The sequence below is a fragment of the Botrytis sinoallii genome (assembly GCF_014898435.1).
Source record: "Botrytis sinoallii strain Bc 23 chromosome Unknown BSIN_037, whole genome shotgun sequence".
NCBI classification, from domain to species: Eukaryota; Fungi; Ascomycota; class Leotiomycetes; order Helotiales; family Sclerotiniaceae; genus Botrytis; species Botrytis sinoallii.
Window position 1 is genome coordinate 80,210 of NW_024066064.1, and position 22,904 is coordinate 103,113.

Below are 22,904 nucleotides of genomic sequence, written 5' to 3' on the forward strand. Positions count from 1 at the left end.
ACATCACTTTAATAACTATTTTATTAATATCAATCAAATCTTTTAAAGCTTGATATATACCGTTTTTAGTTATAGCATTCGCAGGATTCGATTTCCTATCAATCCATTTAATCTTTATGATCTCCCTATTTTCGTAACATTGTTGTAAAGCCATAATATCGATTAGGAGTTGTTTTTCTGTACTTATACCAAGCTTAGTTAATAGATCATATAATAACTTAGAATCTATATAAAGCATAAATGATATTTGCTTTTTAGATTTGAGAATAGTATTGATAGTACCCTTAATAGCAGCTTTGATATCAAAACCTAAAACTAGTATATATAGCTCAGAAGCTAGTACGCTTCTAATGATTCTCTTGCATTTGACCAACATCTAATAAATGATATTAGTATTACTATACTTATCTACGAGGTATATAATATAGCCGATTTGCAATAATAGATCAATATTGTTAGTAAAGGATATATTAATAAAAACAACTAATTCAATAGAATCCATATTGAAAAATATAAAGATTAATCCTCTTCTTGAATTATCCATTTGCCATTTGATAATCTTATTGAGTTTAATAGTATCTTCTTCCTTCAGATCTACTACCTAAACAGCAACTAAAAGATAATATAATACCTTTAATTGATATACTATTGTAATATATGTACCTTTTGTATATTGAGCAATATATTGATTCTTCGAAATGATATTCTTTCAAATCTTTCCTTTCGTTTCCCACATATCAACACTCCCTAGTATAACTATTTAAAGATTATCACACTATTTCTTCTGATTTAGATAGATTCTATTACCCTTAAAAATAATTAAATCATTATTAAACTTAAGTGAATAATCTTTGATAAGTTATTCTCTATTTTTAGCTATAAATCCGGCTTTTTCCAACTACTCTTGTTCTAATTATGCAAATCTTTCGTTTGCAACTATAAGAGTATCATCGGTTTGTAGTCCTACAATGCCAATACCGTTATTGGAGTAAAGTAAACAGGGATCGTATATAGATTGCGTCATATTTAGCCTATCCCTATAGTGATTGTGGTAGGTTTCATTATAAACTATATAAACCTAGAATATTCTTTAAAGAAAATCTAGGAAAAAGCAAGCAATTCATCTCAACTCAGCCTAGCTCTTCTAAATTGACTTCAATTCAACTCTTATTCTATATATTCGATTTATCCCTCAAGCTTAAACTGACTAGATCTTCCACTATCATTATAATAATACTATTCCTTATTATTATAAAAGCTAACCTCCAAGAGGTTATGAGCCCGGCTAGTCTAAACTAGCTTAAAAAGGGAATTAGCTTGATTTAAGGCTGTATATCATATATATACCGCTATTGAGCTGTCGAATATCGAATTTTCGAATCAATTCAATCGAATTCATATCGAAAAACACTACATATAGATCCTGAGGCCTGCGTCCCTGAAGCTAAACCTAATTGAGCGTATAAAATTAGGTCCCTAGACGATATATTTATGCTATATTGCTACCCATAGCGGGTGATATATCAATATTCTTTATACCAAGGTGCTCTAGCTTATTTAGTCTTTATTTTATACCAAATAAGATAAAGATCTAATTTAAGAGGTGGCTGGTCTATTCGATCCTCGAGACTAAAATCGATTTTAAATCGATTTATTCATTTGATCCATTCAAGCCCTGAAACTAGCTAAATATTTAGACTAGTATTTAACCAGTATATAAGACCAATTAGTCTATAAAGGACTTAAAATGGCTTCTGGTATTAATTTTAAATCTGATCCTCTAAAAGGCAGATCTAATTATATTGAATGGATTAACCGAGCTAAGCTCTTTCTGGAAATAAATGGCTTTATGCCATATATCGACGGTACAGAAGTTCCACCCAATAAAAGTCTATATATAGACAAATCAGGAGAGCCTATTTCACCTGAATTAACCATAAAATATAATAAAAAGCTTTCAGAATATTAGAGAAACGAAAGAAAGGCACTAGGAACTATTAAATCTATAATTAGCTTCGAATTAGTCGAAAGATTCAAAAATAAAACTTCGGCTAAAAGCCTATAGGACTCCATTAATAAGATGTTTGGAGAGTCTTCTATCGAATTAATGGGAAGATACCTAAATAGGCTAATAGAATCTAATTATACTAGCTCAGAAAGAATGAACGAATATACTAATTCGATCCAATCATTGTATAATTACCTAAAATCGATGAATTTCGACATTCCGGATGCCTTTATAATATAGTTTTCTTTTTAGAGGCCTACCTAGCTCTTTCGACAGCTTTGCCTCTCGAAAATACGAAGAACTAGCTAAAAATACGGCTAGTATTGATCTGGATAAGCTCTTTTCGGAGCTAATATCCGAAGAGACTAGAATGCGATTTAATATCAATCTAAATACTAATAAAACAAGCTTTAATAAAGCTCCCTATTACAAGCATTGCTCTAAAAAGGGACATTTAGAGTCGAAATGCTTCATAAAATACCCTGAATTAAAGACCAATAAAGGGAATAATAAGAAGCATTTTAAGTCAAATCCGAATAAAAATTCGAATAAAGATTCGAATAAAGATTCGAATAAATCTATCTCTAGCAAGCAACTAATGGCTGTAGACCATTATATAGGCTTAGCTAATCAATCTCTTGGATCTAAATATAAATTTATATTAGATTCGGGTGCTATAGAGCATTATTTATTCAATAGAGAATGGTTTATAAATTATAAGTCATTAAACAATCATTCCATCACTGTAGCTAATGGGGAGAAGCTTCGTATTAATGGTATAGGAGATATTCCTATTCTAATTAATAATAAATCAGAGGTGCTACTATAGAGGGTGTATTATATTCCCAATATAGCCTCCAATCTTATTAGTTCGAATAAAATAGTCCAAAAAGGGTGGGCTAGTTATATTGTTCCCCTGGGAAATAAGATCGATATTATTTATAAAGAGGCTAATATACAAACTACAGCTCCCTGACTAATTGATGTATATTACCTTAATTTTAAGGTGGATTCGAAATATTTTAAAAGCATTAATACCCCTAAAATAAAAAAGGAATCAATTCAAGAATCGAATTTATTATTAAATAAAGTCGATCTCAATCTAATCCATAAGAGATTAGGTTATATAAATAAGGATTATATTATTAAATCCTTGAATATTCAATTAGATGTAGCTAAATCTGATTTAGAGGTATGTGAATCATGCAAATTCGGCAAATTCCATCAGAAAATAAGTAAGGAACCCTCTGAAATCCCTGAAATAAGCTCTAAATTCGAAAAATTCAGTCTAGATATAGCTGGACCCTTTAGAACTACAGGGATTAAAGGTGAAAAATACTTTCTAGCATTCACAGATTGGGCCACTAGAGCTATTTGGGTATATCCCATTAAATTCAAATCCCAGGCCTATGATATTCTAATAGAATTCTACAATCTAATTAGAAATCAGTTTAATATTAGTATTAAAATACTAAGATTAGACAATGCTCTTGAATTCCTTTCGAATAAATGGTCGGATTTTATTTGAAATCATGGGATTATATGCGAATATATTAGCCTGTACGCTCATTCCCAGAATGGAATAGCCGAGATACTAAATAGATATATAGTCGAGAGACTAATCTGTTTAATTAAAGAGAAAGAGATTCTACTCTATTTATGGCCATACCTAGTTAAAGCTATTGCTCATATCAAAAATAGAATATATAATAGTTCTATTAATAATTCACCATTCAAATTAATATATAATAAGAAGCTCGATCTAAGCTATATTAGAATCCTAGGCTCTCTTACTTATATTATTAATAATAAAGAAATTCGCAATGGAAAACTGGATTCTAGAGCTCGAAAAGGTATATTAGTAGGCTTTGATTCGTCTAATAATTATTTGGTCTATATTCCAGTCAATAAGAGAGTGATTAGCTCGAGAGATATCGATATTCAAGAAGATCTTATATATTCTAATGAATATAAAAACCAAGATCTAAAGCTATTGGAAAAAGAAGACCTCGAATTTCAATCTATTCAAGATAATATAGAGGATAAAGACACCACTAGCACCAATAGGTATCAAGCTAATCCCGAAATGGACGAAAACAGCGAAAGTGATGGAACAATCGATTGTATAGAGGTCGATCCCGGTGAGCCTATGCCTGGTGAACCTACGCTTGATGAGCCAATAGAACCTAATATATGGCAATCTAAGTGTATAAGAGGTCTAATTTCTGATAATAAAGGCCTTGCTGACGATGGAAAACATGTGATTTCCTATTATGGACTTGCTTTTTCCGGGTACTTCAATTCAATCAATAAGGGGGTGAATATCGAAATAGATTAATAAGATCTTCAATTAGCTTTCGATACCAGGCTTAAAAATAATAAAAAGATTATTATTAATAAGCCAGATTGTGTATTGATTGAACCTAAGTTCTATAAAGAAGCTATTAGCTCTTCGGAAAAGGAATACTGGCTGAAAGCTATGGAATACGAGATAAATACCCTTGAATCCAATAGAACTTGGGATATTGTTGATAATCCCAATAATAATAAAACCCTAAGGACTAGATGGGTATATAAAATAAAAGATTCAGGTGAATTCATTGAATTCAAAGCTAGATTCGTTGCTAAAGGATTCGAACAGCTATATGGATTAGACTATATTGATATGCATGTATTGGTAGTTAAATCGATGGTATGGAAGCTCTTATTCGTATTAGCTCTTCAAAACGATTGGCTAATTCATAAAATCGACATGGTGCTAGTGTTTGCACAAGGCAATATCGATACACTACTTTTATTAAGTCCACCAGAAGGATTTAGCGAATTAAAGAATAAAGCTTTAAAGCTAAATAAAGCTTTATATGGCCTAAAACAGTCGGCCAGGATATGGTATTATACCCTAAAAGATGTATTAAATAAATTAGGCTTTATAAACCTAATCTCCGAGGAATGCATTTTTATTAATAAAAATAAGAATGTGATTCTAAGTGTATACGTCGACGATATTGCTATAATAGCCCCTGTTGGGATAGGGATCATGTGACTGACCGCGCTAGCGCATGCGCTAGCGCCCCCGCACTATAGCATATATGTTCATAGCCTTTAGCTTTTAGAACCTTGAGCAATATTACAATAGTGTAAATCATTAGTACTATATTACTTCACCATCCCCATGGTGATACCAACACTAATCAGTGATATCATAAATCAGGAGTCTGGCATTTTAATTTCAAATGCAATATGAGTTTATAACTAAGGTTGATATTTCTTTGAAGAGATATAAGCTCTTGTATTAAAGCAATATAGTTTGATATCTATTCTTGTATAAATAAGAATCGTTAGTAATGTAACGGCAGTTCTTGTATTCAACATTAATCTAATATAGTTTAATATTGATAAATCGAGTTTAATCAATAATATGGCAATAACCCTTATAATCAATTTTAATCTATATTTTATTCTTTAAAGCAATATACATTAAAGAATACGAATCAGTAACTACTAGCTCAAGCTAAACACCATCTTTTAACGAATAAGTATAACTTTGCTGGATTTTGGCAAAGTTATATTTAAGCATTTCATCTCATTATTACCTGCTATTTATCAACATAACAGGATCTTACAAAAACGACTCTACGGAATACAAGCCTAAACACAATAATGATATTAGAAGTATGGCCGAATCGATTGTACTATCAATTATTATAACTAATGATTTTAATATAATAACTAAGTAATAATAGGATAACCCTATTGATCTTATAAAGGAAATAGGTATAAAAGAGATCAGGGATTTTTGTAAATACAAACTTTACAAATATCAACAATCAAAGTATTATGATAGCAAACTATAATTGAATTACTTTCGCGAATTTGAATACTTCAATTCAAAACATTTTCAAACAATCGGCATACATCTTTTATACAAGTTGAAACACAAACTGTACTTGTATAGCATGTTTGTTACGAAATACAAGATCTACACAACACAACCTATTTATAATACTTTAATTGATACAATCCGATTACTATATAGAGAATAGTCAGATAAAGAGATTGTGGATATACTTATAGATAAGGGATTTATATTTTGATCGAAAAGTATATAGAAGAGGATAGATGAAAAAGATATTCGAGCTTTTGTATATATATTATTAAAAGAATCCGAAATATCTCAAATGAGCGGTTAGCCCGAACCATTAGGTTTCAATCAATATAGGCTATTATAATTACCAAGTATTCTATCTCAATCATAACAATTTCAGGATTCAGCTCTTTAGGTGATAAAGGAAAGAGTATTGATATTGAATAAAAAGTATTATTAAAACTATAAGCATTCTATTATTATAAATCCGTTCCCCAATCTAATACTAGCTTTCTACAAAAAAATAATAAACCCAACTTACCCGCATACTTATTCTATAATCAAAAGAAATCACTACCTTCGTGACTGATTCAGTATAAACAGTTTCAACCCGAAATACCTTTTCGACAACCCAACCCTTCACCACCATAACCGCCTCTACTATTACAAAAAAAAGATGATCAATCATCCAGTAATCTATCCAATAATAATAATGATTCGAATAAAGAAAAAGAAAAAGGAGGTAATAGAGATAAAGGAAACGATTTCCTATAAAATAGTTATAATAGAAATAACAATGGCGAAGGCAAAGGCGGTATAGGAAAAAAAGGAGGAGGTGATTTAGAATATGATTACAGCATTTCGAAGATCTTCTCAAATCCATTATTAAGAATTATAAATATCAATTAACTTCTTGGAAATCTTGTAAAACTTTATAACAAGGATAACAAATATAACAAACAAGATAACAATTTTATGTACAAATTCAATATATTTCTTAACAATTGCTAATATATTAATCTATTTAACAATTTATTCCTAAGAGTATTCTTTACTATACTTATCGATATAGTATTTGATTTTTATTATATGAATTTAGAGATTATATCAATATTGATATAAGAGATTTGCAAATTGTTTATAGATATATTTGAAGGCCCTAAATACAAAAGGAATATTATATAATAATAGAAAGCTGTTATACTAAAGAGTATGATAGCACAATTAAAAAATGATAGAAAATCAATTACTTACTATTTATAATAAATAATAACAAGATTATATTATTTATATAAAGGATTTAGTAATATAATTAGGATAGAGGATTTACTTTATTAAAAAATCATTAATATATGTATATCAGTATTAGCATGCTTTTTAACTTGTTTTCGTCCAGCTAACAATATACCAAATCTTCTTGAAAAACTTCATTCAGTTATTATAACATGGGAACTAGCTTATTCAAACGAAAACATAATATTCTATACCGATCGGAAATATCAATACAAAGAAAGATACAATCAGAATAGAGGATTTAAATGAAATAATTGATAATCATTCAAATTACAAACTAAAAAAAAGTATTTTATTTACAAAAAGGATAATTATTGATTAATTAGATATAACAAGGAGAAGTGTAACGAGTTACGATGCAAATACAAGGAGTGGTTTAAGAGTATTAATAATAACTTTAATAAAGGTTTTAAGTAGTTTCTTATTGAATACAAAGGTTCTAATCAAAATGATATTGAGAAATCTGATATTAATATTGATAAGGAGGTCGAAACTTATTTCGCTCAGTATGAACTTCAAAATTTATTAGAACAAGAATTATATTCAAGCTTTATTACTCAAACAAACTTATTAATAATAAAAAAATTACAATAAGATTGGCTAATAAAATATTCATTTATATCCTAATATATCGAATTCGGGAGGAAACCATATTTATAAACGGATACAATTTCAAAGAGTTCAAGGGTATTATTGTTAATATAGCTGTAGCGGAATAATTTATAATAGAATTCAATTAATATATAGTATACAAAACAACTATCGAGGATGTTATTTTAGACAAAAGCAGAGCAGGAATTACAAATGTAATATTCAGAATCAAAAAAGCTGAATCTTTCAGATCAGTCAAACTTCATCTACCCCTAGGAACTATTGAATTTCATATTATGGATATAGAAACACTATTCTTACTGTCATTTAATAATATGGATTATCTTGGTATATATTATAATAACATTATCAACGTTGTCGTTACAAGAATAGAAAAAAGTTATCCTTGTATTTAATACAACAAGCATGCAGTTCTACTATAACAAATAAACATATAGTAGTTTATATAACAAACTATCGAGAATAATAAATATTACCTTACTGATACAGAATTACAACATTTACATTGTCGCTTTAATCATCTATCGGCATATAAACTTTTATGAATATTACAGCGAGCTGGCTACAATAACATCTCAAAAGCCGAGATTGATAAGTTTAACAAATTCTATCAATATTATCAAAAGTACAAAAAATCATCAAATCAATTTAAATTCAATTTACAAGATAATATTAACTTCAATTATTCAATAATAATCGATATCATATATATTGATATTTATCTTATTCTATACATTATTGATAAAGATACACAATTTCAAGCTGTACAATAACTGAACAATATTACTGTAAAACATACTTTCGATATACTTCGAAAATGCTGGATGGATATTTATATTGGTTCACCAGATTTTATTATATATAATACTGGGAAGAACTTTGTAAGTAAGGAATTCGTTCAATACACTGCAACCATATCGACAAGAACAAAAAGTATACCAGTTGAGGCATATTAATTAATTGATGTAATTGAATATTACTATATAATCATTAAGAGAGTGTATGCTATTATCTCTAACAAGCTTGGTAGCTTTATTACAAAAGAGATAATACTACAAATAACTATAAAAACAATAAACGATATTACAGAACCAAACGGATTAGTTCCAACACTTCTAGTCTTTGAAGTATATCCGCGGATATCTGAATCTGACCCACCCGTATCTACAGTTCTATAGCAGCAATTAGTAATCAAGAAAGTAATGAATGAGATTTATAACTACAAGCAATACGACAAGTATCTGACGCTTTGAGTCAGTGAAATGGATTGTCTACAATGGTTTTATATGATTTATCTGTTAATTCGAAGGTTTAGATATAAAAAGAACATAAAGAATAAACAGAACCATATTATTTATTGGGTATAAAAGATGAGACATACACAATACAACTATCAAGCGGACCAATGGAATTCCGCATTACTCAGGTTAAACCTTATATAAAGAATATACAGAATCGATCTTAGAATCAATCCCAACCATCTGCCAAATCAGTACAAATACTACCTATACAAGTTAGATTGATACAGTAAGGATAACTTGCTATATTTAGTGTAAGTAAAACAATTTTGCCAAAATCTGGCAAAGTTATATCTACTCCCTTATCAGCTATTATCAGGAGTAGGAATCCAAAGGAGACTCTTTTAGATATATCTAGGAACCCCCAATCTTAGTAACAATGAATCCCTCAAGTAGTAATTCCAGTATAATCAATACTTTTCGTGAAAGGAAAAAATATCGAATTTACAAAACACTCACTGGATTTGTCGATTTTTCTATTAAAGAAAGACGAGTCTAATAATATACAATATATTGAATACTATACAGCATCTACTAATACCTCATTATCAACAATTTTTGTAGAATCAAAACGAAAGGAGATCGACGGACTTATAAAAAACAATATTTTCCAACTTATAAAGATTACAGATATCCCCACAAATACAAGGATTTTAATTCTCGTTTTGTCAATAAGATTAAAAATAAAGAAACTGATAAAGTATTTCCTAAATTCTAATTAATTATACAAATATAAAAAGATTAAGGAAAAGGTATTGTTTTAATATAATCATCAATAATACAATACATTAGTCAATATATTATACTAACAGTAATAACAATACTACCCAAGAACAAGGTAACCATAAGTATTTATGATATTACACAAGTATATATACAATCGATATCAAATTTAGTTTGGAAGTTTTATATTCGATTACCACCGGAAATGGATATTCCAAAGGGCTTTATCCTATAAGTTATATAACCATTATATAGTATCCCGAAAGCAGGTAATTATTGGTTTAGTATCTACCATAAGCATTATATCAATACTCTCAAAATGATACAATCGATTTACAATTTATATTTATTATATACAATTAAAAACAATACAGTATTCGGTATTATTGAATTACAAACAAATAATACACTCATTATAACTAATAAAGTATTCACAGATTATAAGCAAATTGAATTCAGAAACACTAAATTCATAGCAAAAGAGTATAAAACACTTATATTAGATATACTATTCAAATTTAATAATAATCTAATCACTCAGCGAAATAATAATATAATCTATTTCAACCAAAAGAAATAATGCGAAAACCTTTATCTAATTAATTCAAAATCATTTAATATACAAAATACATACAGCAAGCTCAGAAAATCGATAATAACAAAAAATCAATATATTGTACAATACATTCGAGAAGCATATATAATAACTATATATCAACTAAAGGTAGCCTTTGATTTGTTATATATAGCACAAACAATCAATCCAAAAAAAGAAAATGCTAATACTTTCAATAAATATATTTAATAATAGATTGATAATTCAAAAAAGGATTATAATTTGTTTTATTTAATATAAACTCTTTCAAATTGATTATATTTATAGATACGTCCTTTGCTAACAATAAAGATTTATTCTTTCAGATTAAATATATTATTATTCTAATAAACAAATTCGATAGAGCTAATATTATTCATTAATTATCAATCAAATATAAAAGAGTTATTAGGAGTATATTAATATCAGAGCTCTATAATATAATTTTAGACTTTGATATTAGCATAGCAATCAAAGGTATATTTAATAAGATCTTCTTAAATCACAAGATATTATTAGTTATATATATCGACTCGAGATTATTATACAATTGTCTCACAAAGCTTAATACAATTACCGAAAAGAGATTAATGATCGATATAATAGTGATTTGAAAGATATACAAGAAATAGAAGATTGTAGAAATCAAATAGATTAATAGAGAATCTAACCCAACAAACGCGATAACTAAATCTAAACTATATCAAGCCCTAAAGAACTTGATCAACAATAATACTATAAAGATTAAGATTATAGAATGAATTGAAAGAGATTAGTAGTACAAATAATTATACTGAGAAAGGGATATTAACTAGAAAAGACACAATACAACAACTTTAGAGAGTCGCCAGTGTTGGGATAGGGATTATATGACTGATCGTACTAGTATATACGCTAGCACCCCTGCATTATAGCATATATATTCGTAGCCTTTAGCTTTTAGAACCTCGAGCAATATTACAATAGTGTGAATCATTAGTACTATATTACTTCACCATCCCCATGGTGATACCAACAGCCCCAAATCAAGAGATTATTAATGAATTTATTAATAATTTAAAGGAATACTTCGATCTAAAAGATCTAGATCCTATAAAGGACTATCTAGGCATTCAAATCGAAAGGACTAGCAATACACTAAAGCTACATCAATCAGAGTACACTAAAAAGGTGCTGGCTAGGTTCAATATGCTAGATTCCAATCCTGTTTCCATTCTAATGGACCCGAAAATAAAGCTAATTCATAATAAAGAGAAAGCTAATAATAATAATATTAAACTATATCAAGAAATTATAGGCTCTTTATTATATTTAGCTCTCGGAACTAGACTAGATATAGTATTTTCCATATCTAGATTAGCTAGTTTCTCGTCTAATCCTAGTGCAGAACATATTTAAGCCACTAAAAGAGTATTGAGATACTTGAAAGGAACTATAAATAAGGGTACAAATTATAATAAAATTAAAAACCCTTATATTCAAGGATTCTGCGACGCTGACTATGGAGGGGAGATCAATATGTATAAATCCATTAGCGGATACGTATTTATGCTAGGGAATGGGCCTATTAGTTGGAAATCTAAACTACAGCCGGTAGTAGCCCTTTCTACAGCCGAATCTGAATTCATTGCTATAAACCTAGCTGCTAAAGAGGCTGTTTATATTAAAAAGCTACTATTAGAGCTTAATCTATATAAGCAAAATAAATTTCCTCTATACACGGATAATCAGGCCGCACTAGCGCTTGCTAAGAACCCTATATTCCACGAAAGAAGCAGCATATAGCAATCAGATTCTACTATATTAGAGATATTATTAAATCAGGGGATTTAGACCTAATTTATATATCTACTAATGAACAGAAAGCTGATGGGCTTACTAAACCATTAGCTCGAATCAAATTGATCGAATTCACGAATCAGATCAATCTGAATTAAGATATATAATAAGATTGATTTAATGCACCTATTAAGGGGGTGTGTGAGGATTCATAATAAGTCCACTAAATCACTTATTAATATCTTACTAAATAAGGGATATCTTGATGACTAATACACATATAATATGATCTTATATTATAAAATCATATTATCATATAGTTGTATAATAGTATCTCTTATCAAATTGATTTATAATGGAATAGAATGAAATGGAACTAGATGGAAGTATACAGGAAATATCGCTAAATTGATTGGTTGTACTTTCTTTTTATTATCTAAAATGATTCTATAAGATACGATTTAAATCGATCTTATTTATAAGCATAGAATATACTGGAATTTCATTATAAACTATATAAACCTAGAATATTCTTTAAAGAAAATCTAGGAAAAAGCAAGCAATTCATCTCAACTCAGCCTAGCTCTTCTAAATTGACTTCAATTCAACTCTTATTCTATATATTCGATTTATCCTCAAGCTTAAACTGACTAGATCTTCCACTATCATTATAATAATACTATTCCTTATTATTATAAAAGCTAACCTCCAAGAGTAGGTTCCAAACCAGTGATTTCCTGCTTCTGGTACACCATACAAGGGCTTTATAACATATAGCACATATCCGAAATCAAGTCCGACCTCTTCTGGTGTTTCCATATAAATAGATCTATTCAAAGTCGTGGTTGATTGGATGTATGCTTGTGTGATGTTCTGTAAATAGATCTGAATATGCTTGTTTGACGCTCGCAAATAGCAGCAAGTGCAAGTATAATATGCTGGCTAATACATTGAATAGTCGGTGATTGCATCAAAACAATAGTTTTGCCTGCATCTTGGTATGCCTAAACCATTAGTCATGATTTTGTATATGCTTTATTAATACCTTCTTCTTTATTTCGTTAACAAATCGTAATTTAAATAGTTGTATTCTGGGTGGTATATTAGCTTTTGAAACGATTTTAAGACTTCATTTTTATTAATCTATCAACTTTCTTGTGTCGTAATTTTTTATATTATATAGATATATCATCTTATAAGAATACAGTTAGTTGCAATAGTGATAGCTTAATATCAATATCTATCAAATTGACTATATTAGTTAAGTGCTTCTCATACAATGATATAGTTGTATATCTGGTTGTACCACTGACGGTGGTATTTGTGATTATAGTGTTTTTATTCATAATATATCAACTACTATAGTATTACCATCATTATCATTATTCATATCATTACTATTATTCGATTTGATTTCTTTAGGCTTTTTATAAAAGGTTGTATAAATGTAAATCGAAATTTAATCAATCCACTAATAAGTTTCATTCATATATTTTCTTATCCATTCCAATCAAAACATATAATCCAGTTTATTTGCCTAACGTATTGCTATCTTTTCCTTTTTTTTATATTAAAACTTATAAATTAAGTGGTAGAATAAGAACTAATATTATAAATAATCCATTTCTTAGTCTAAGCACTTCTATAATCTGTCTCTTAGCTTGTATATAATATACTTCTACTATAGCTTTCTTTGTAGCTTTCGCATATTGAATGATTATCGGGGTTAATGGGTTAATATTATTTAATTAGGGTATATCCTATAAACTAGTAGTGTGGGAACAAGCTCATTCAGTCCGGCTGTATTATTCAAGCTTTCACTACCATTTGCAGAATTATTGCTTTTATTAAATTATCATCTTCAAGCTCTTTATCAAGATCTTATATATATAGTGTAAAGGATAATAATATCTCTTCATTATACCTACAGAATTATATACTTCAACTAGTATGTTCTTGGTGATAATTAATATAGATTTTGTATTCTAGATAAACTCTTTATTTATAAAGTTCTTTTCTACATTATGAATAATGTAATCTGATGGTTTCATATATATATCAATCCAGCACTCTCGAAAAATATTGAATGTATACTTAGCTGAAATGTTTTCAGAAACCAAGCTACTTGATAGTATATTGTTTTATTAATAATATACAGAACTGGTTCGCCTGTAATGTATATAACATCAATATATATAATATAGTTAAATTCAGTATCCTCTGGTAGAGTAAACCTGAAACGTCCGGGTGACTTACTATACATTTGATAGTACTTACAATATTTAATGAGATGTTTTTATAGTATTATTACTCTATTATAGTCTATACATTATAATACACTATAAAAGCATTATGCAGATAAATGATCGAATTATTAATATAAATGCTGTAGCTTAGTAATTATTAAATAGTAATTATTCTAGCGAATAGACTCTTGAATAAACTAATCTATATTCACCTTTTATATCAAAAATGTATGCCCATATTTTCTAATAATAGAATATATAATAATTGGATTAATGGAAATTTATTAATAATATTGTTATAAAATGCTTTAAGTCCGATCTATATCCTCAAGTCCTAATAAAAAGGAATATCGGTATTTATAAATATAGGAAAAACAATAGATTCAAAGTAATATATTGATACAAAATGAATTTATTAATATTGGCAATTCCCTTTCTAAGTATATATTCGCTGCTTCATTGTTATGGATTATACATTACTAGATATACCTATTGTCATATATGATATTATCCATCCCAACTATAGATTATCTGTACAAACCTATATGAATATATATACCAAAAAACTCCTACTTGTGTAACTTAGATAAAAAACATCTATTACACTTTCTGTTAATAGAATAACTTTAATAGGGTCTTTAATTACTATATATAATATTGGATAATTGATAACTAATTGAATATTTTTTTAATTATTTATAGATTCTGAATTATAAAAAATGCTTTTTCTTCAGCATTATTAATATCAAAATCTATAAAAAACTATCTCATTTTGATTTCTAAATCAGATTCTATATTAATAACTTCTCCTCATATTTGATTAATCATTAATCATAGTAATTTATTAAATGTATTATTATTATTATCCTTAATCTTTCCCAATATTCATATGGTTTTTATTCTATTTCTTCTAGGAATGCTTTATTGATTGATATTCCTCTTTCTTGTATATCCAGCAACGATTTCGTTAATTTAAAGAATTAGATTGTTATTGAAAACTATTAATATTGCTCTTGAAGCTATTACTTCTGAAATTATTATTTTTGAAATCTTTAGAATTATTTAAACTATTTTGGTTATTATTAGTATGGAATCTTTTGTATATGAATAGTACTATATCTTCTTTCTTATACAATCTCTCCCCATATATTAATAGATTATTACAATGATTGATTAAATCAAATATTTCCTTTTTGGGATCGAAATAAGTTAGATTACATACCTCACGTTTTTATATACTAATATAAGCTTATTATATAGATATGATATCTGCTGTATAACAAGATCAGTCGATACTATAGCATATATAGCTGCTTAATTATAATAATAAGACATTTATTAAATAGCTGTTTTTATATTTCTTTTTAATCGATTTGAGAGTAATATTGTTTTATTTAAACAGTATATTGCATTAATACTCTTCTCCTTAAAGTTACTCTATATATAAATAAAAGCTCTCTGAATATAGATAATAATGCTTTATAGTTGGTATAAAAGAAGTTGAGCATGTTATTCTTTAACATAATTGGAAATATCTTATATTAGCATATTTATAGGTATTTCTGTATATCATGAGATTTCATAGAATATCGAGAGTTTGAAATCGAAATTATCATCATCCCCACCATATTCTTCTTATTGATATAGAATTTCAATAAATTAATAAGAGATTGTATATTAGAATATATCAATAATTTCTTATCCCTATTATATCAACCTCTATTAATCCTTCCTATTCTTATTACTATTATTTTATTATCAGAATCTTCTTTTGTGTTACCCTTTTTATTCTCTTTTTGATTATTTTCGTTCTATTTGAGTTGTTATTAATAATCTATTAATTATTCCGAATCTAAACTTAGATTCTTTAAAATTACAATCTTTTAGAACTTCCTGAACTTGGTTTTTTATTCATATATTTATAATAGATCTACATAATTGATTGTATAAAGCTATAAATGCTTTAACATTAATTTCAGTATTCATACCCCCTCGGGCATATAATACCATACATAGCTTTTGTACATCCAACTAATGGATCTTTGTGAATTGCCCATTTATGAATATACTAAAGTTATTATAAAAAATCTTGATTAGCTTGTTATTGTTAATATTCTTATAATCGTATTGCTTACACTTGAATTTGATATATTTAATAACTCTTTAAAATCAAAATCAACAATTCCATTATTAGCCTATTGTTTCTTCAATAAGCTTAACCACTTTTCGCAATGCTCCTCTTCCTTTTCTATATATAATTCCTTACCGATAACCTTAGAGATAATTGGGGTATTGTTGCTGTTCGATATAATAGGGTATATATAGAGGTATTTCGAAGATTATAGGTATTTAAAGATTATAGGTAGATTGTAGATATGAAAGGTATAAGAAAATATATAAAAAATATTTAAATAAAGGGTTACCTTATACAACATGCAGTACAAAAATGAATATATAATGGATACAAAATCGATTTGTTATATTTAATTAGTTAATTCTTTTGAATATATTTTCTTGATACAATTATCCAAAGCATATTCTTAATATAACAAGGAGAGAAAGTATACCATACCCAGTATAATATATTTTTCTTTGTAGTCTCTTTAGAATTTCTATTAATCCTGAATATTATTTCTAAATATTTAATGCTTTCTAATAGAATCAAGATTCTAATTTGTAATATCACTAATTAGTATTGATATCAATTTGGTATTGATTAAAGTGTAAAGTATTCATTCTTATCAATATGATTGATTGTATTATTTGTCTTAATCATTATTAATTATGAGAAGCTAGTACTTGATATAGTAGAAGTGCTAGCGCTAGTGTATACGCTAGTACATACGCTAGTGCAATACAGTGCCCTCTTAGATCACATGATCGATATCCCGACAGTATATGAGTAATAGAGCTTAGAATTTAGCCCTGCCCTATTATTTTCAATAGTTTCGATTATATATATCTAATAAGAGCTAGAGAATATCAAGCTTATAAAAATATATAAAAAACTAGTTTAAAAGAAATAAAGATAGAAAAAAGTAATGTCTTTTTCTATTATTTTATTAATAAAAGAACCCTTTGTTATATTGAAGGTAATTCGGGAGGGGATAATTCTTACCTTTTATAGAAAGGAAGGGATAGCAAATTGGATTTAGGATTTTAAAAGAGAAATTGAATATTGGGATACTTTAATTGGATTAGGGGTAAAGGAAGAGTAAGGAAGGAAATGTCTTAGAGAATGAAGACTATTTAATCTCTATTTGCATTTCAAATAGAGATTAGATATAGCACCCCAGTATTCGTTTTTATTTTCTCAAATTGAATATATCTACTATAGATATCCACTAGCAGTTATTAGATTCTTAAAGCCTAGCCATTCTAAATAGTCTTGAACTGAGAAAAGGACATTAATTAAATCAATCAATCAATCAATCAATTCTTAATTCTAATCTCAATTTAATAGATAAATAAATAGATAGATAGATAGATAAATAAAGATAAAAATAAACTTGACTTGAATTACCTGGGTAGCTTGAGTAAGGAGGAGAGGAGAGAAGAGGAGTAAATGGTTTAGGTTTGGGTGAGGGGTTATGTTTATATTGAGGTTGAGGTTGAGGTTGAGGTTGAGGCTGAGGTTGAGGTTGAGGTTGAGGTTGATATTGTTGTAATGGTATAATGTTTAATGCTGTAATGCTATATTAGAATTCTAGGATTTTGAAATATTAGGATTTTAGATAGCTCGGTTAAAAGTAAGTAAGCGAGGAAAGGAGGGGGGGAGAGGGGAGAGGGGCATTGATACTTTTTTGTATAGATATTTGATGTTTGATGTTTGATGTTTAATGTGGTTATTGATGGTAATATTATTATTGATGGTAATGTTATTGTTGATGGTAATATTAGTGCAAAGGGATGTTTTAGATTGGGCTGGGCTGGGCTGGCTTGGTTGGTTGGTCGAGTAGTGTTGAAATAGAAATAGATATAGAAATAGAAATAGAAATGAATATATATATTCTTAGAAGAAGAATAAGGATTGTGAAATGAGAGAGAGGGATGAGAGAGGGGGATGAGAGAGAGGAATAAGAGAGAAGATTATAGAATGATAGTTATAAGATAGGGTTGTGAAATAAGAGAGGCTCTATTTATTAAGTATTGAAAAGGTTCGAATGGGATTATAGAGAGATATGATATATTGAGATATATTGGGATGCGTGAAGAGTAGAGATAATAATGATTGTTATATAAAGAGAGAGTAACAAACCCGTGTGCGCAGATTTTAGATTAGGGATTGAGATGTTAGGTGGAGTAGTATGATAGATAGTGGCAAGATTTTGGTGAGTTGGAAAGTTGGAGAGATGAGAGATGAGAGATGCGGTAGGGATTGGATTAGATTGGGTCTGGAGATAGGAGTTGAGAGGGAGAGGAGATGGATGGGGATGCGGATGGGTTTTTGTATGGGGTTTTTGTATGGGTATGGGTATTAGTATAGATATAGATATAGATATAGATATAGATATAAGGATTAAAGTTATATGGTTTTGGAAGCGATAGTAGGAAGAGATATGAAAGAGGAGGGTTTGGATGGGGGGGTTTTTTTTGGATATGTATGTGTGTGATTATATATTCTGTGTTGATTGCGATTATGATGGGAGATGTGAGATGTGGGAGAAAGTGTGATGAGGATAAATGAATGGATGGATGGATGCTAAGGGAAGGAGTGGGAATCATGAGATTGAGTTGATGCTTTCGGAGGTTCGAATTAGTTATGGGATTTAGTGAGTGATATTCTAGGAGATTCAAGATGTTTGAGGAGCTGAATGTTGGGGATGGGATGGGGATTTGGCGTGGTGGTTATGTTATGATGGATGATGTGACTTTATTTCTTCTGGTAGAGTTGCTTACTTGGTGGTTAATTGGTATATTGTATAATCTGAATCTTTTTGATTTTAATCTTGAAATGGAATCAGTTATATAATTCAAGATTAATATTGAATGCGATTGACCGATATGATCTGACAGTGCAACATGATTTGATGGTCATTTTATCACCCTAACTGAAATAAGGTATCCGGTAATGGAAGCAAGTTAGATTTGACTTGATCTACTACATCAACCCCTCATAGTTTACTCAACTTTCCACTCTCTTCTTTCTTCGCACTATCCATTCTCACCCCCTCATCATCCTGCTCCTCAAATCTCAAATCCGGAAACTTCATCGGCATGATCCTCCTCGGGGTAGTCCCGGGAACTAAAGCATATTTACTAAAATCGCTCACTCCATCATGCTCCCTCAAATAATCCTCATCTAACAACAAACTCCCATTTACATCCTCAGTCTTTGCTTTCACAATCGATAAGATCGCATCAGAAAATATACTCGGATGTCTCAAATCCTCATCTGCTGAAGAAAAATGCGCAGTCGCTGCAGAGTTCAATGGCAAACCGCGGGCCAGAGACCGGTAATCGCCATATTCTGGCCGATGATCCCATACGGGAGAATCCATACCGAGACCCTTGGACTAGAACACTCATTCCTACTTTCCCATTGCATAGGCTGTCTTGCCGCGGAAAAATCGAGAGTAAATGGGTGGACAGATGACGACGATTCGGGCGTTCCAATCTTGGGCTTTCCAGTGAGGAATGCAGGATTGGATGGTGGCGTAGAGACCATTGGGGTTGATGGATTCCATGAGCATGTATCGGGATAGAGGGGTGGTAAGCACGGAGGAATGGTAGATAGCGCCGGAATTGTAGATTAGTACGTCGATGCGTCCGTAGGTGGAAATGGTCTGGGATATGATAGAGGAGATGGAGGCGTGGGAGCGGACATCGCAGGGGATGGCGGTAGCGGTGAATCCGGCTTCGAGAATCTCTCGACAGACGGTGGAGATGGTTGAGGCGGATGAATTGGGATTTGGGGGGAAAGGATGGGTGGTAGAGGCGTCGCTGGTGGATTTGGCGGATACGATTACTAGGTTGGTTAGTGAGGGGATTAGGAGGGAGTTGGGATCTTGATTTACCTGCATATCCGTTCTTTGCGAGATCAATAGCGATTTGACGACCGATTCCTCGAGATGCGCCGATTACGAGAGCTACCTTTTGAGATGGCATGTTGGATTTAAATGCCTATGAATTGGAAATGTTGATTGAATGGAAATCAAGGTATTCCATCACTGGGAACAATATATGTTCGAGAATACATATCTCGGAACTTGTGAGAAGTTATGGTTTAGTGATCAATGATGAAGTTTGTTTGTACGAGTGGTAGTAAGAGATGGAATGATGCATGTGTGTATGTATGTGTACATATATGTTTAGTGATCAAGAATTCCGGGGTCGAGTTTCCTGAGCCGAGGCACATGAAAGTTGGAGCGGAGCGGCAAAGTAACCACTACTTGAACGTAGGTAGGTAGGTAGGTAGGTAGGTAGATATATTAATATCTTGAAATCACGACATTTTGTTACTTTCATTGCAATCGGAACTTGAATATCTTCATCATGCCGGGTCATATAGATTGTTATCTCGATTGCTGTAAGTGTAAAATTGTTTCCTTAAGCTTTCCCCATGTTCTTTCTCCACATTATGATGCCGTGCTAATTCAAGCCCCTTTATCAAAGCTTCATTCTATAGCTACGCAGCTTTAGTTCATCTTCGCAAGAATCGGGAAATTCTTCTTTCTCACGATGTTACGATTGAGTGAGTTTGCTTTCATTATTTGTTTTATGATGTATACATACATATATATATATACATATTTGAGAATGAATCTAACACCAAACCCACCTCAAAAGTCTCATCCCCGTCTTCCTCGGGGGCATAAATCATGGCTCGGGGAATAAACCACCATGGACTCTTCCTGCAAAGGCGAACTATAGTAAATTTGATTCGGCAAGGACGATTGAGTATCATGGATTACCGAATTTACAGCCGTCGGAGTTTTTCCCGCCGGTCACGCTTCTTGTAGGTTTTTGATTTCTCGTTTCTTAATGAATGAATGGATGGGTGGATATATGTGAGAACTTGGAGCTGATGTTGAACGTTGAATGAAGACTCAAAGAGCTCTTTGCTTTATCAAGTCTCGCTACTCTGTAGAGGTCTTTGAAAAGACATGGTTAGAGATCTTTAATGCTTTGTGGGTTCCTCCACAGAAGAACATCACGATTCCAGAGATCTTTAAAGAATTCTTGAATGGATTGGGAACATTCGATGAAAAAGAAGTAGAAGAAATCATGCAGAAAGCAACAGAGAAAGAGTGGAAGGATAAACTGTTGGGGAATACGAAAGATGCGTTGGAGAAAGGAGCATTTGGGGCGCCGTGGATGTGGGTGAGGAATGCGGAGGGAAAGGAAGAACCGTTTTTTGGGAGTGATAGGTTTCATTTCATGTGGAGGTTTTGGGGGTGGGATTTAGAGATTTGGAAATTGTGAGGGGGGAGAGGGTGGTTGGGGAGGGGAAGGCGAAGTTGTGAGGGGAGATGGAGGAGGAGGAGAGAATAGGGGTTAAGCTGTGGGGAGGGAGAATGAAAGAATGGAATTGTGAAATTGTGAAATTGTAAGGGAAGGGAAGGGAGGGGGTGCAGCTTATGGCTGTTATGAGTTCTAACTTCTTAAGCTATGCTATTTTCTAAAGAATGTATACATTTACTTCTCGATTCTGATATGAGTAGCAATATAAAACAAGAATGATATTAAGATTACGATTCTCCATAGAGTATAATGGGAAGCGTAGAGTCTACTGTATAAACGTACTCAGAGAAACACAGAACAATTAAGGAGAAAAGAATCTGTACTGTATATATAAAAGTTCTGCGTATACCAGTGCTCTACTAGAGCTGATTGAGATTTTATGCACATGTAACCATGAGAACCACATCTCCAACAAATGAATACCAAGGCAGATTCTTGACTTCAATAACCCTGAACTACTGAAAATGAATGATACGAAAATGTAACAAGTCTGAACAATCCAAAAATTCAAAGATCCAATCCACGTACTCTCTTAGATTAAAATGTTAGAACGATGCAAAGTCCTCATCCCGCACCTATGACTCGGATGATCCCAATCACGTGACACCAAGACACGAGACCTCACATGTTTTCCCCATACTTTCCCAAAAGAAGGGGTCCAAAAAGGTACCAGTCTTTAATCGAGATAAGCTTTTAAGCCGCATGGAAACTACTGTATATAAAGATCGGTAGTGAGTATCTTCAACCTTCTCTTCTTTCCCTCAAAAAATCTGCTTCCTTTTCCTTCATCAATCATGTCTTTTTCCCACTGGATTTCATCTTATTCCGATGATATATACAAATCTTGGATATCTCATTTTGAAGCAATAGAGAAAAGTTTCCTGCTGCCGAATATTTACAAAGCGTGGTGGTTGATGGATTCAGATTGAGAAGATCCATTTCAATTCCCCAAGCGGTTTCAAAGATGGATCCATCCCCAATGATTTTCTCAATTTGGTGGCTCTGGTCACTTTTTGGGTGT

The 22,904-nt window shown here is 30.6% G+C and overlaps 3 protein-coding genes across 3 annotated transcripts; 1 reads left to right on the forward strand and 2 right to left on the reverse strand.

Moving 5' to 3' along the window:
• Positions 1–19,533: 19,533 nt before the first annotated feature.
• EAF02_011873 (uncharacterized protein) lies at positions 19,534–19,920 on the reverse strand (the record flags this gene model as incomplete). Its single annotated transcript, XM_038907921.1, has 1 exon — positions 19,534–19,920. The coding sequence occupies one exon, from the start codon at positions 19,918–19,920 to the stop codon at positions 19,534–19,536; it is 387 nt and encodes a 128-aa protein (XP_038752266.1).
• Positions 19,921–19,950: 30 nt separating this feature from the next.
• On the reverse strand, positions 19,951–20,527 carry EAF02_011874 (uncharacterized protein; the record flags this gene model as incomplete). Its single annotated transcript, XM_038907922.1, has 2 exons — positions 19,951–20,387; positions 20,437–20,527. The coding sequence occupies 2 exons, from the start codon at positions 20,525–20,527 to the stop codon at positions 19,951–19,953; spliced, it is 528 nt and encodes a 175-aa protein (XP_038752267.1).
• Positions 20,528–20,842: 315 nt separating this feature from the next.
• Positions 20,843–21,844, forward strand: EAF02_011875 (uncharacterized protein; the record flags this gene model as incomplete). The annotated part of the gene is made up of 4 exons (XM_038907923.1): positions 20,843–20,948; positions 21,035–21,113; positions 21,209–21,377; positions 21,467–21,844. Exons 1-4 carry the CDS (start codon positions 20,915–20,917, stop codon positions 21,842–21,844), a joined length of 660 nt encoding a protein of 219 aa, XP_038752268.1. The 5' UTR covers positions 20,843–20,914.
• Positions 21,845–22,904: the final 1,060 nt, after the last annotated feature.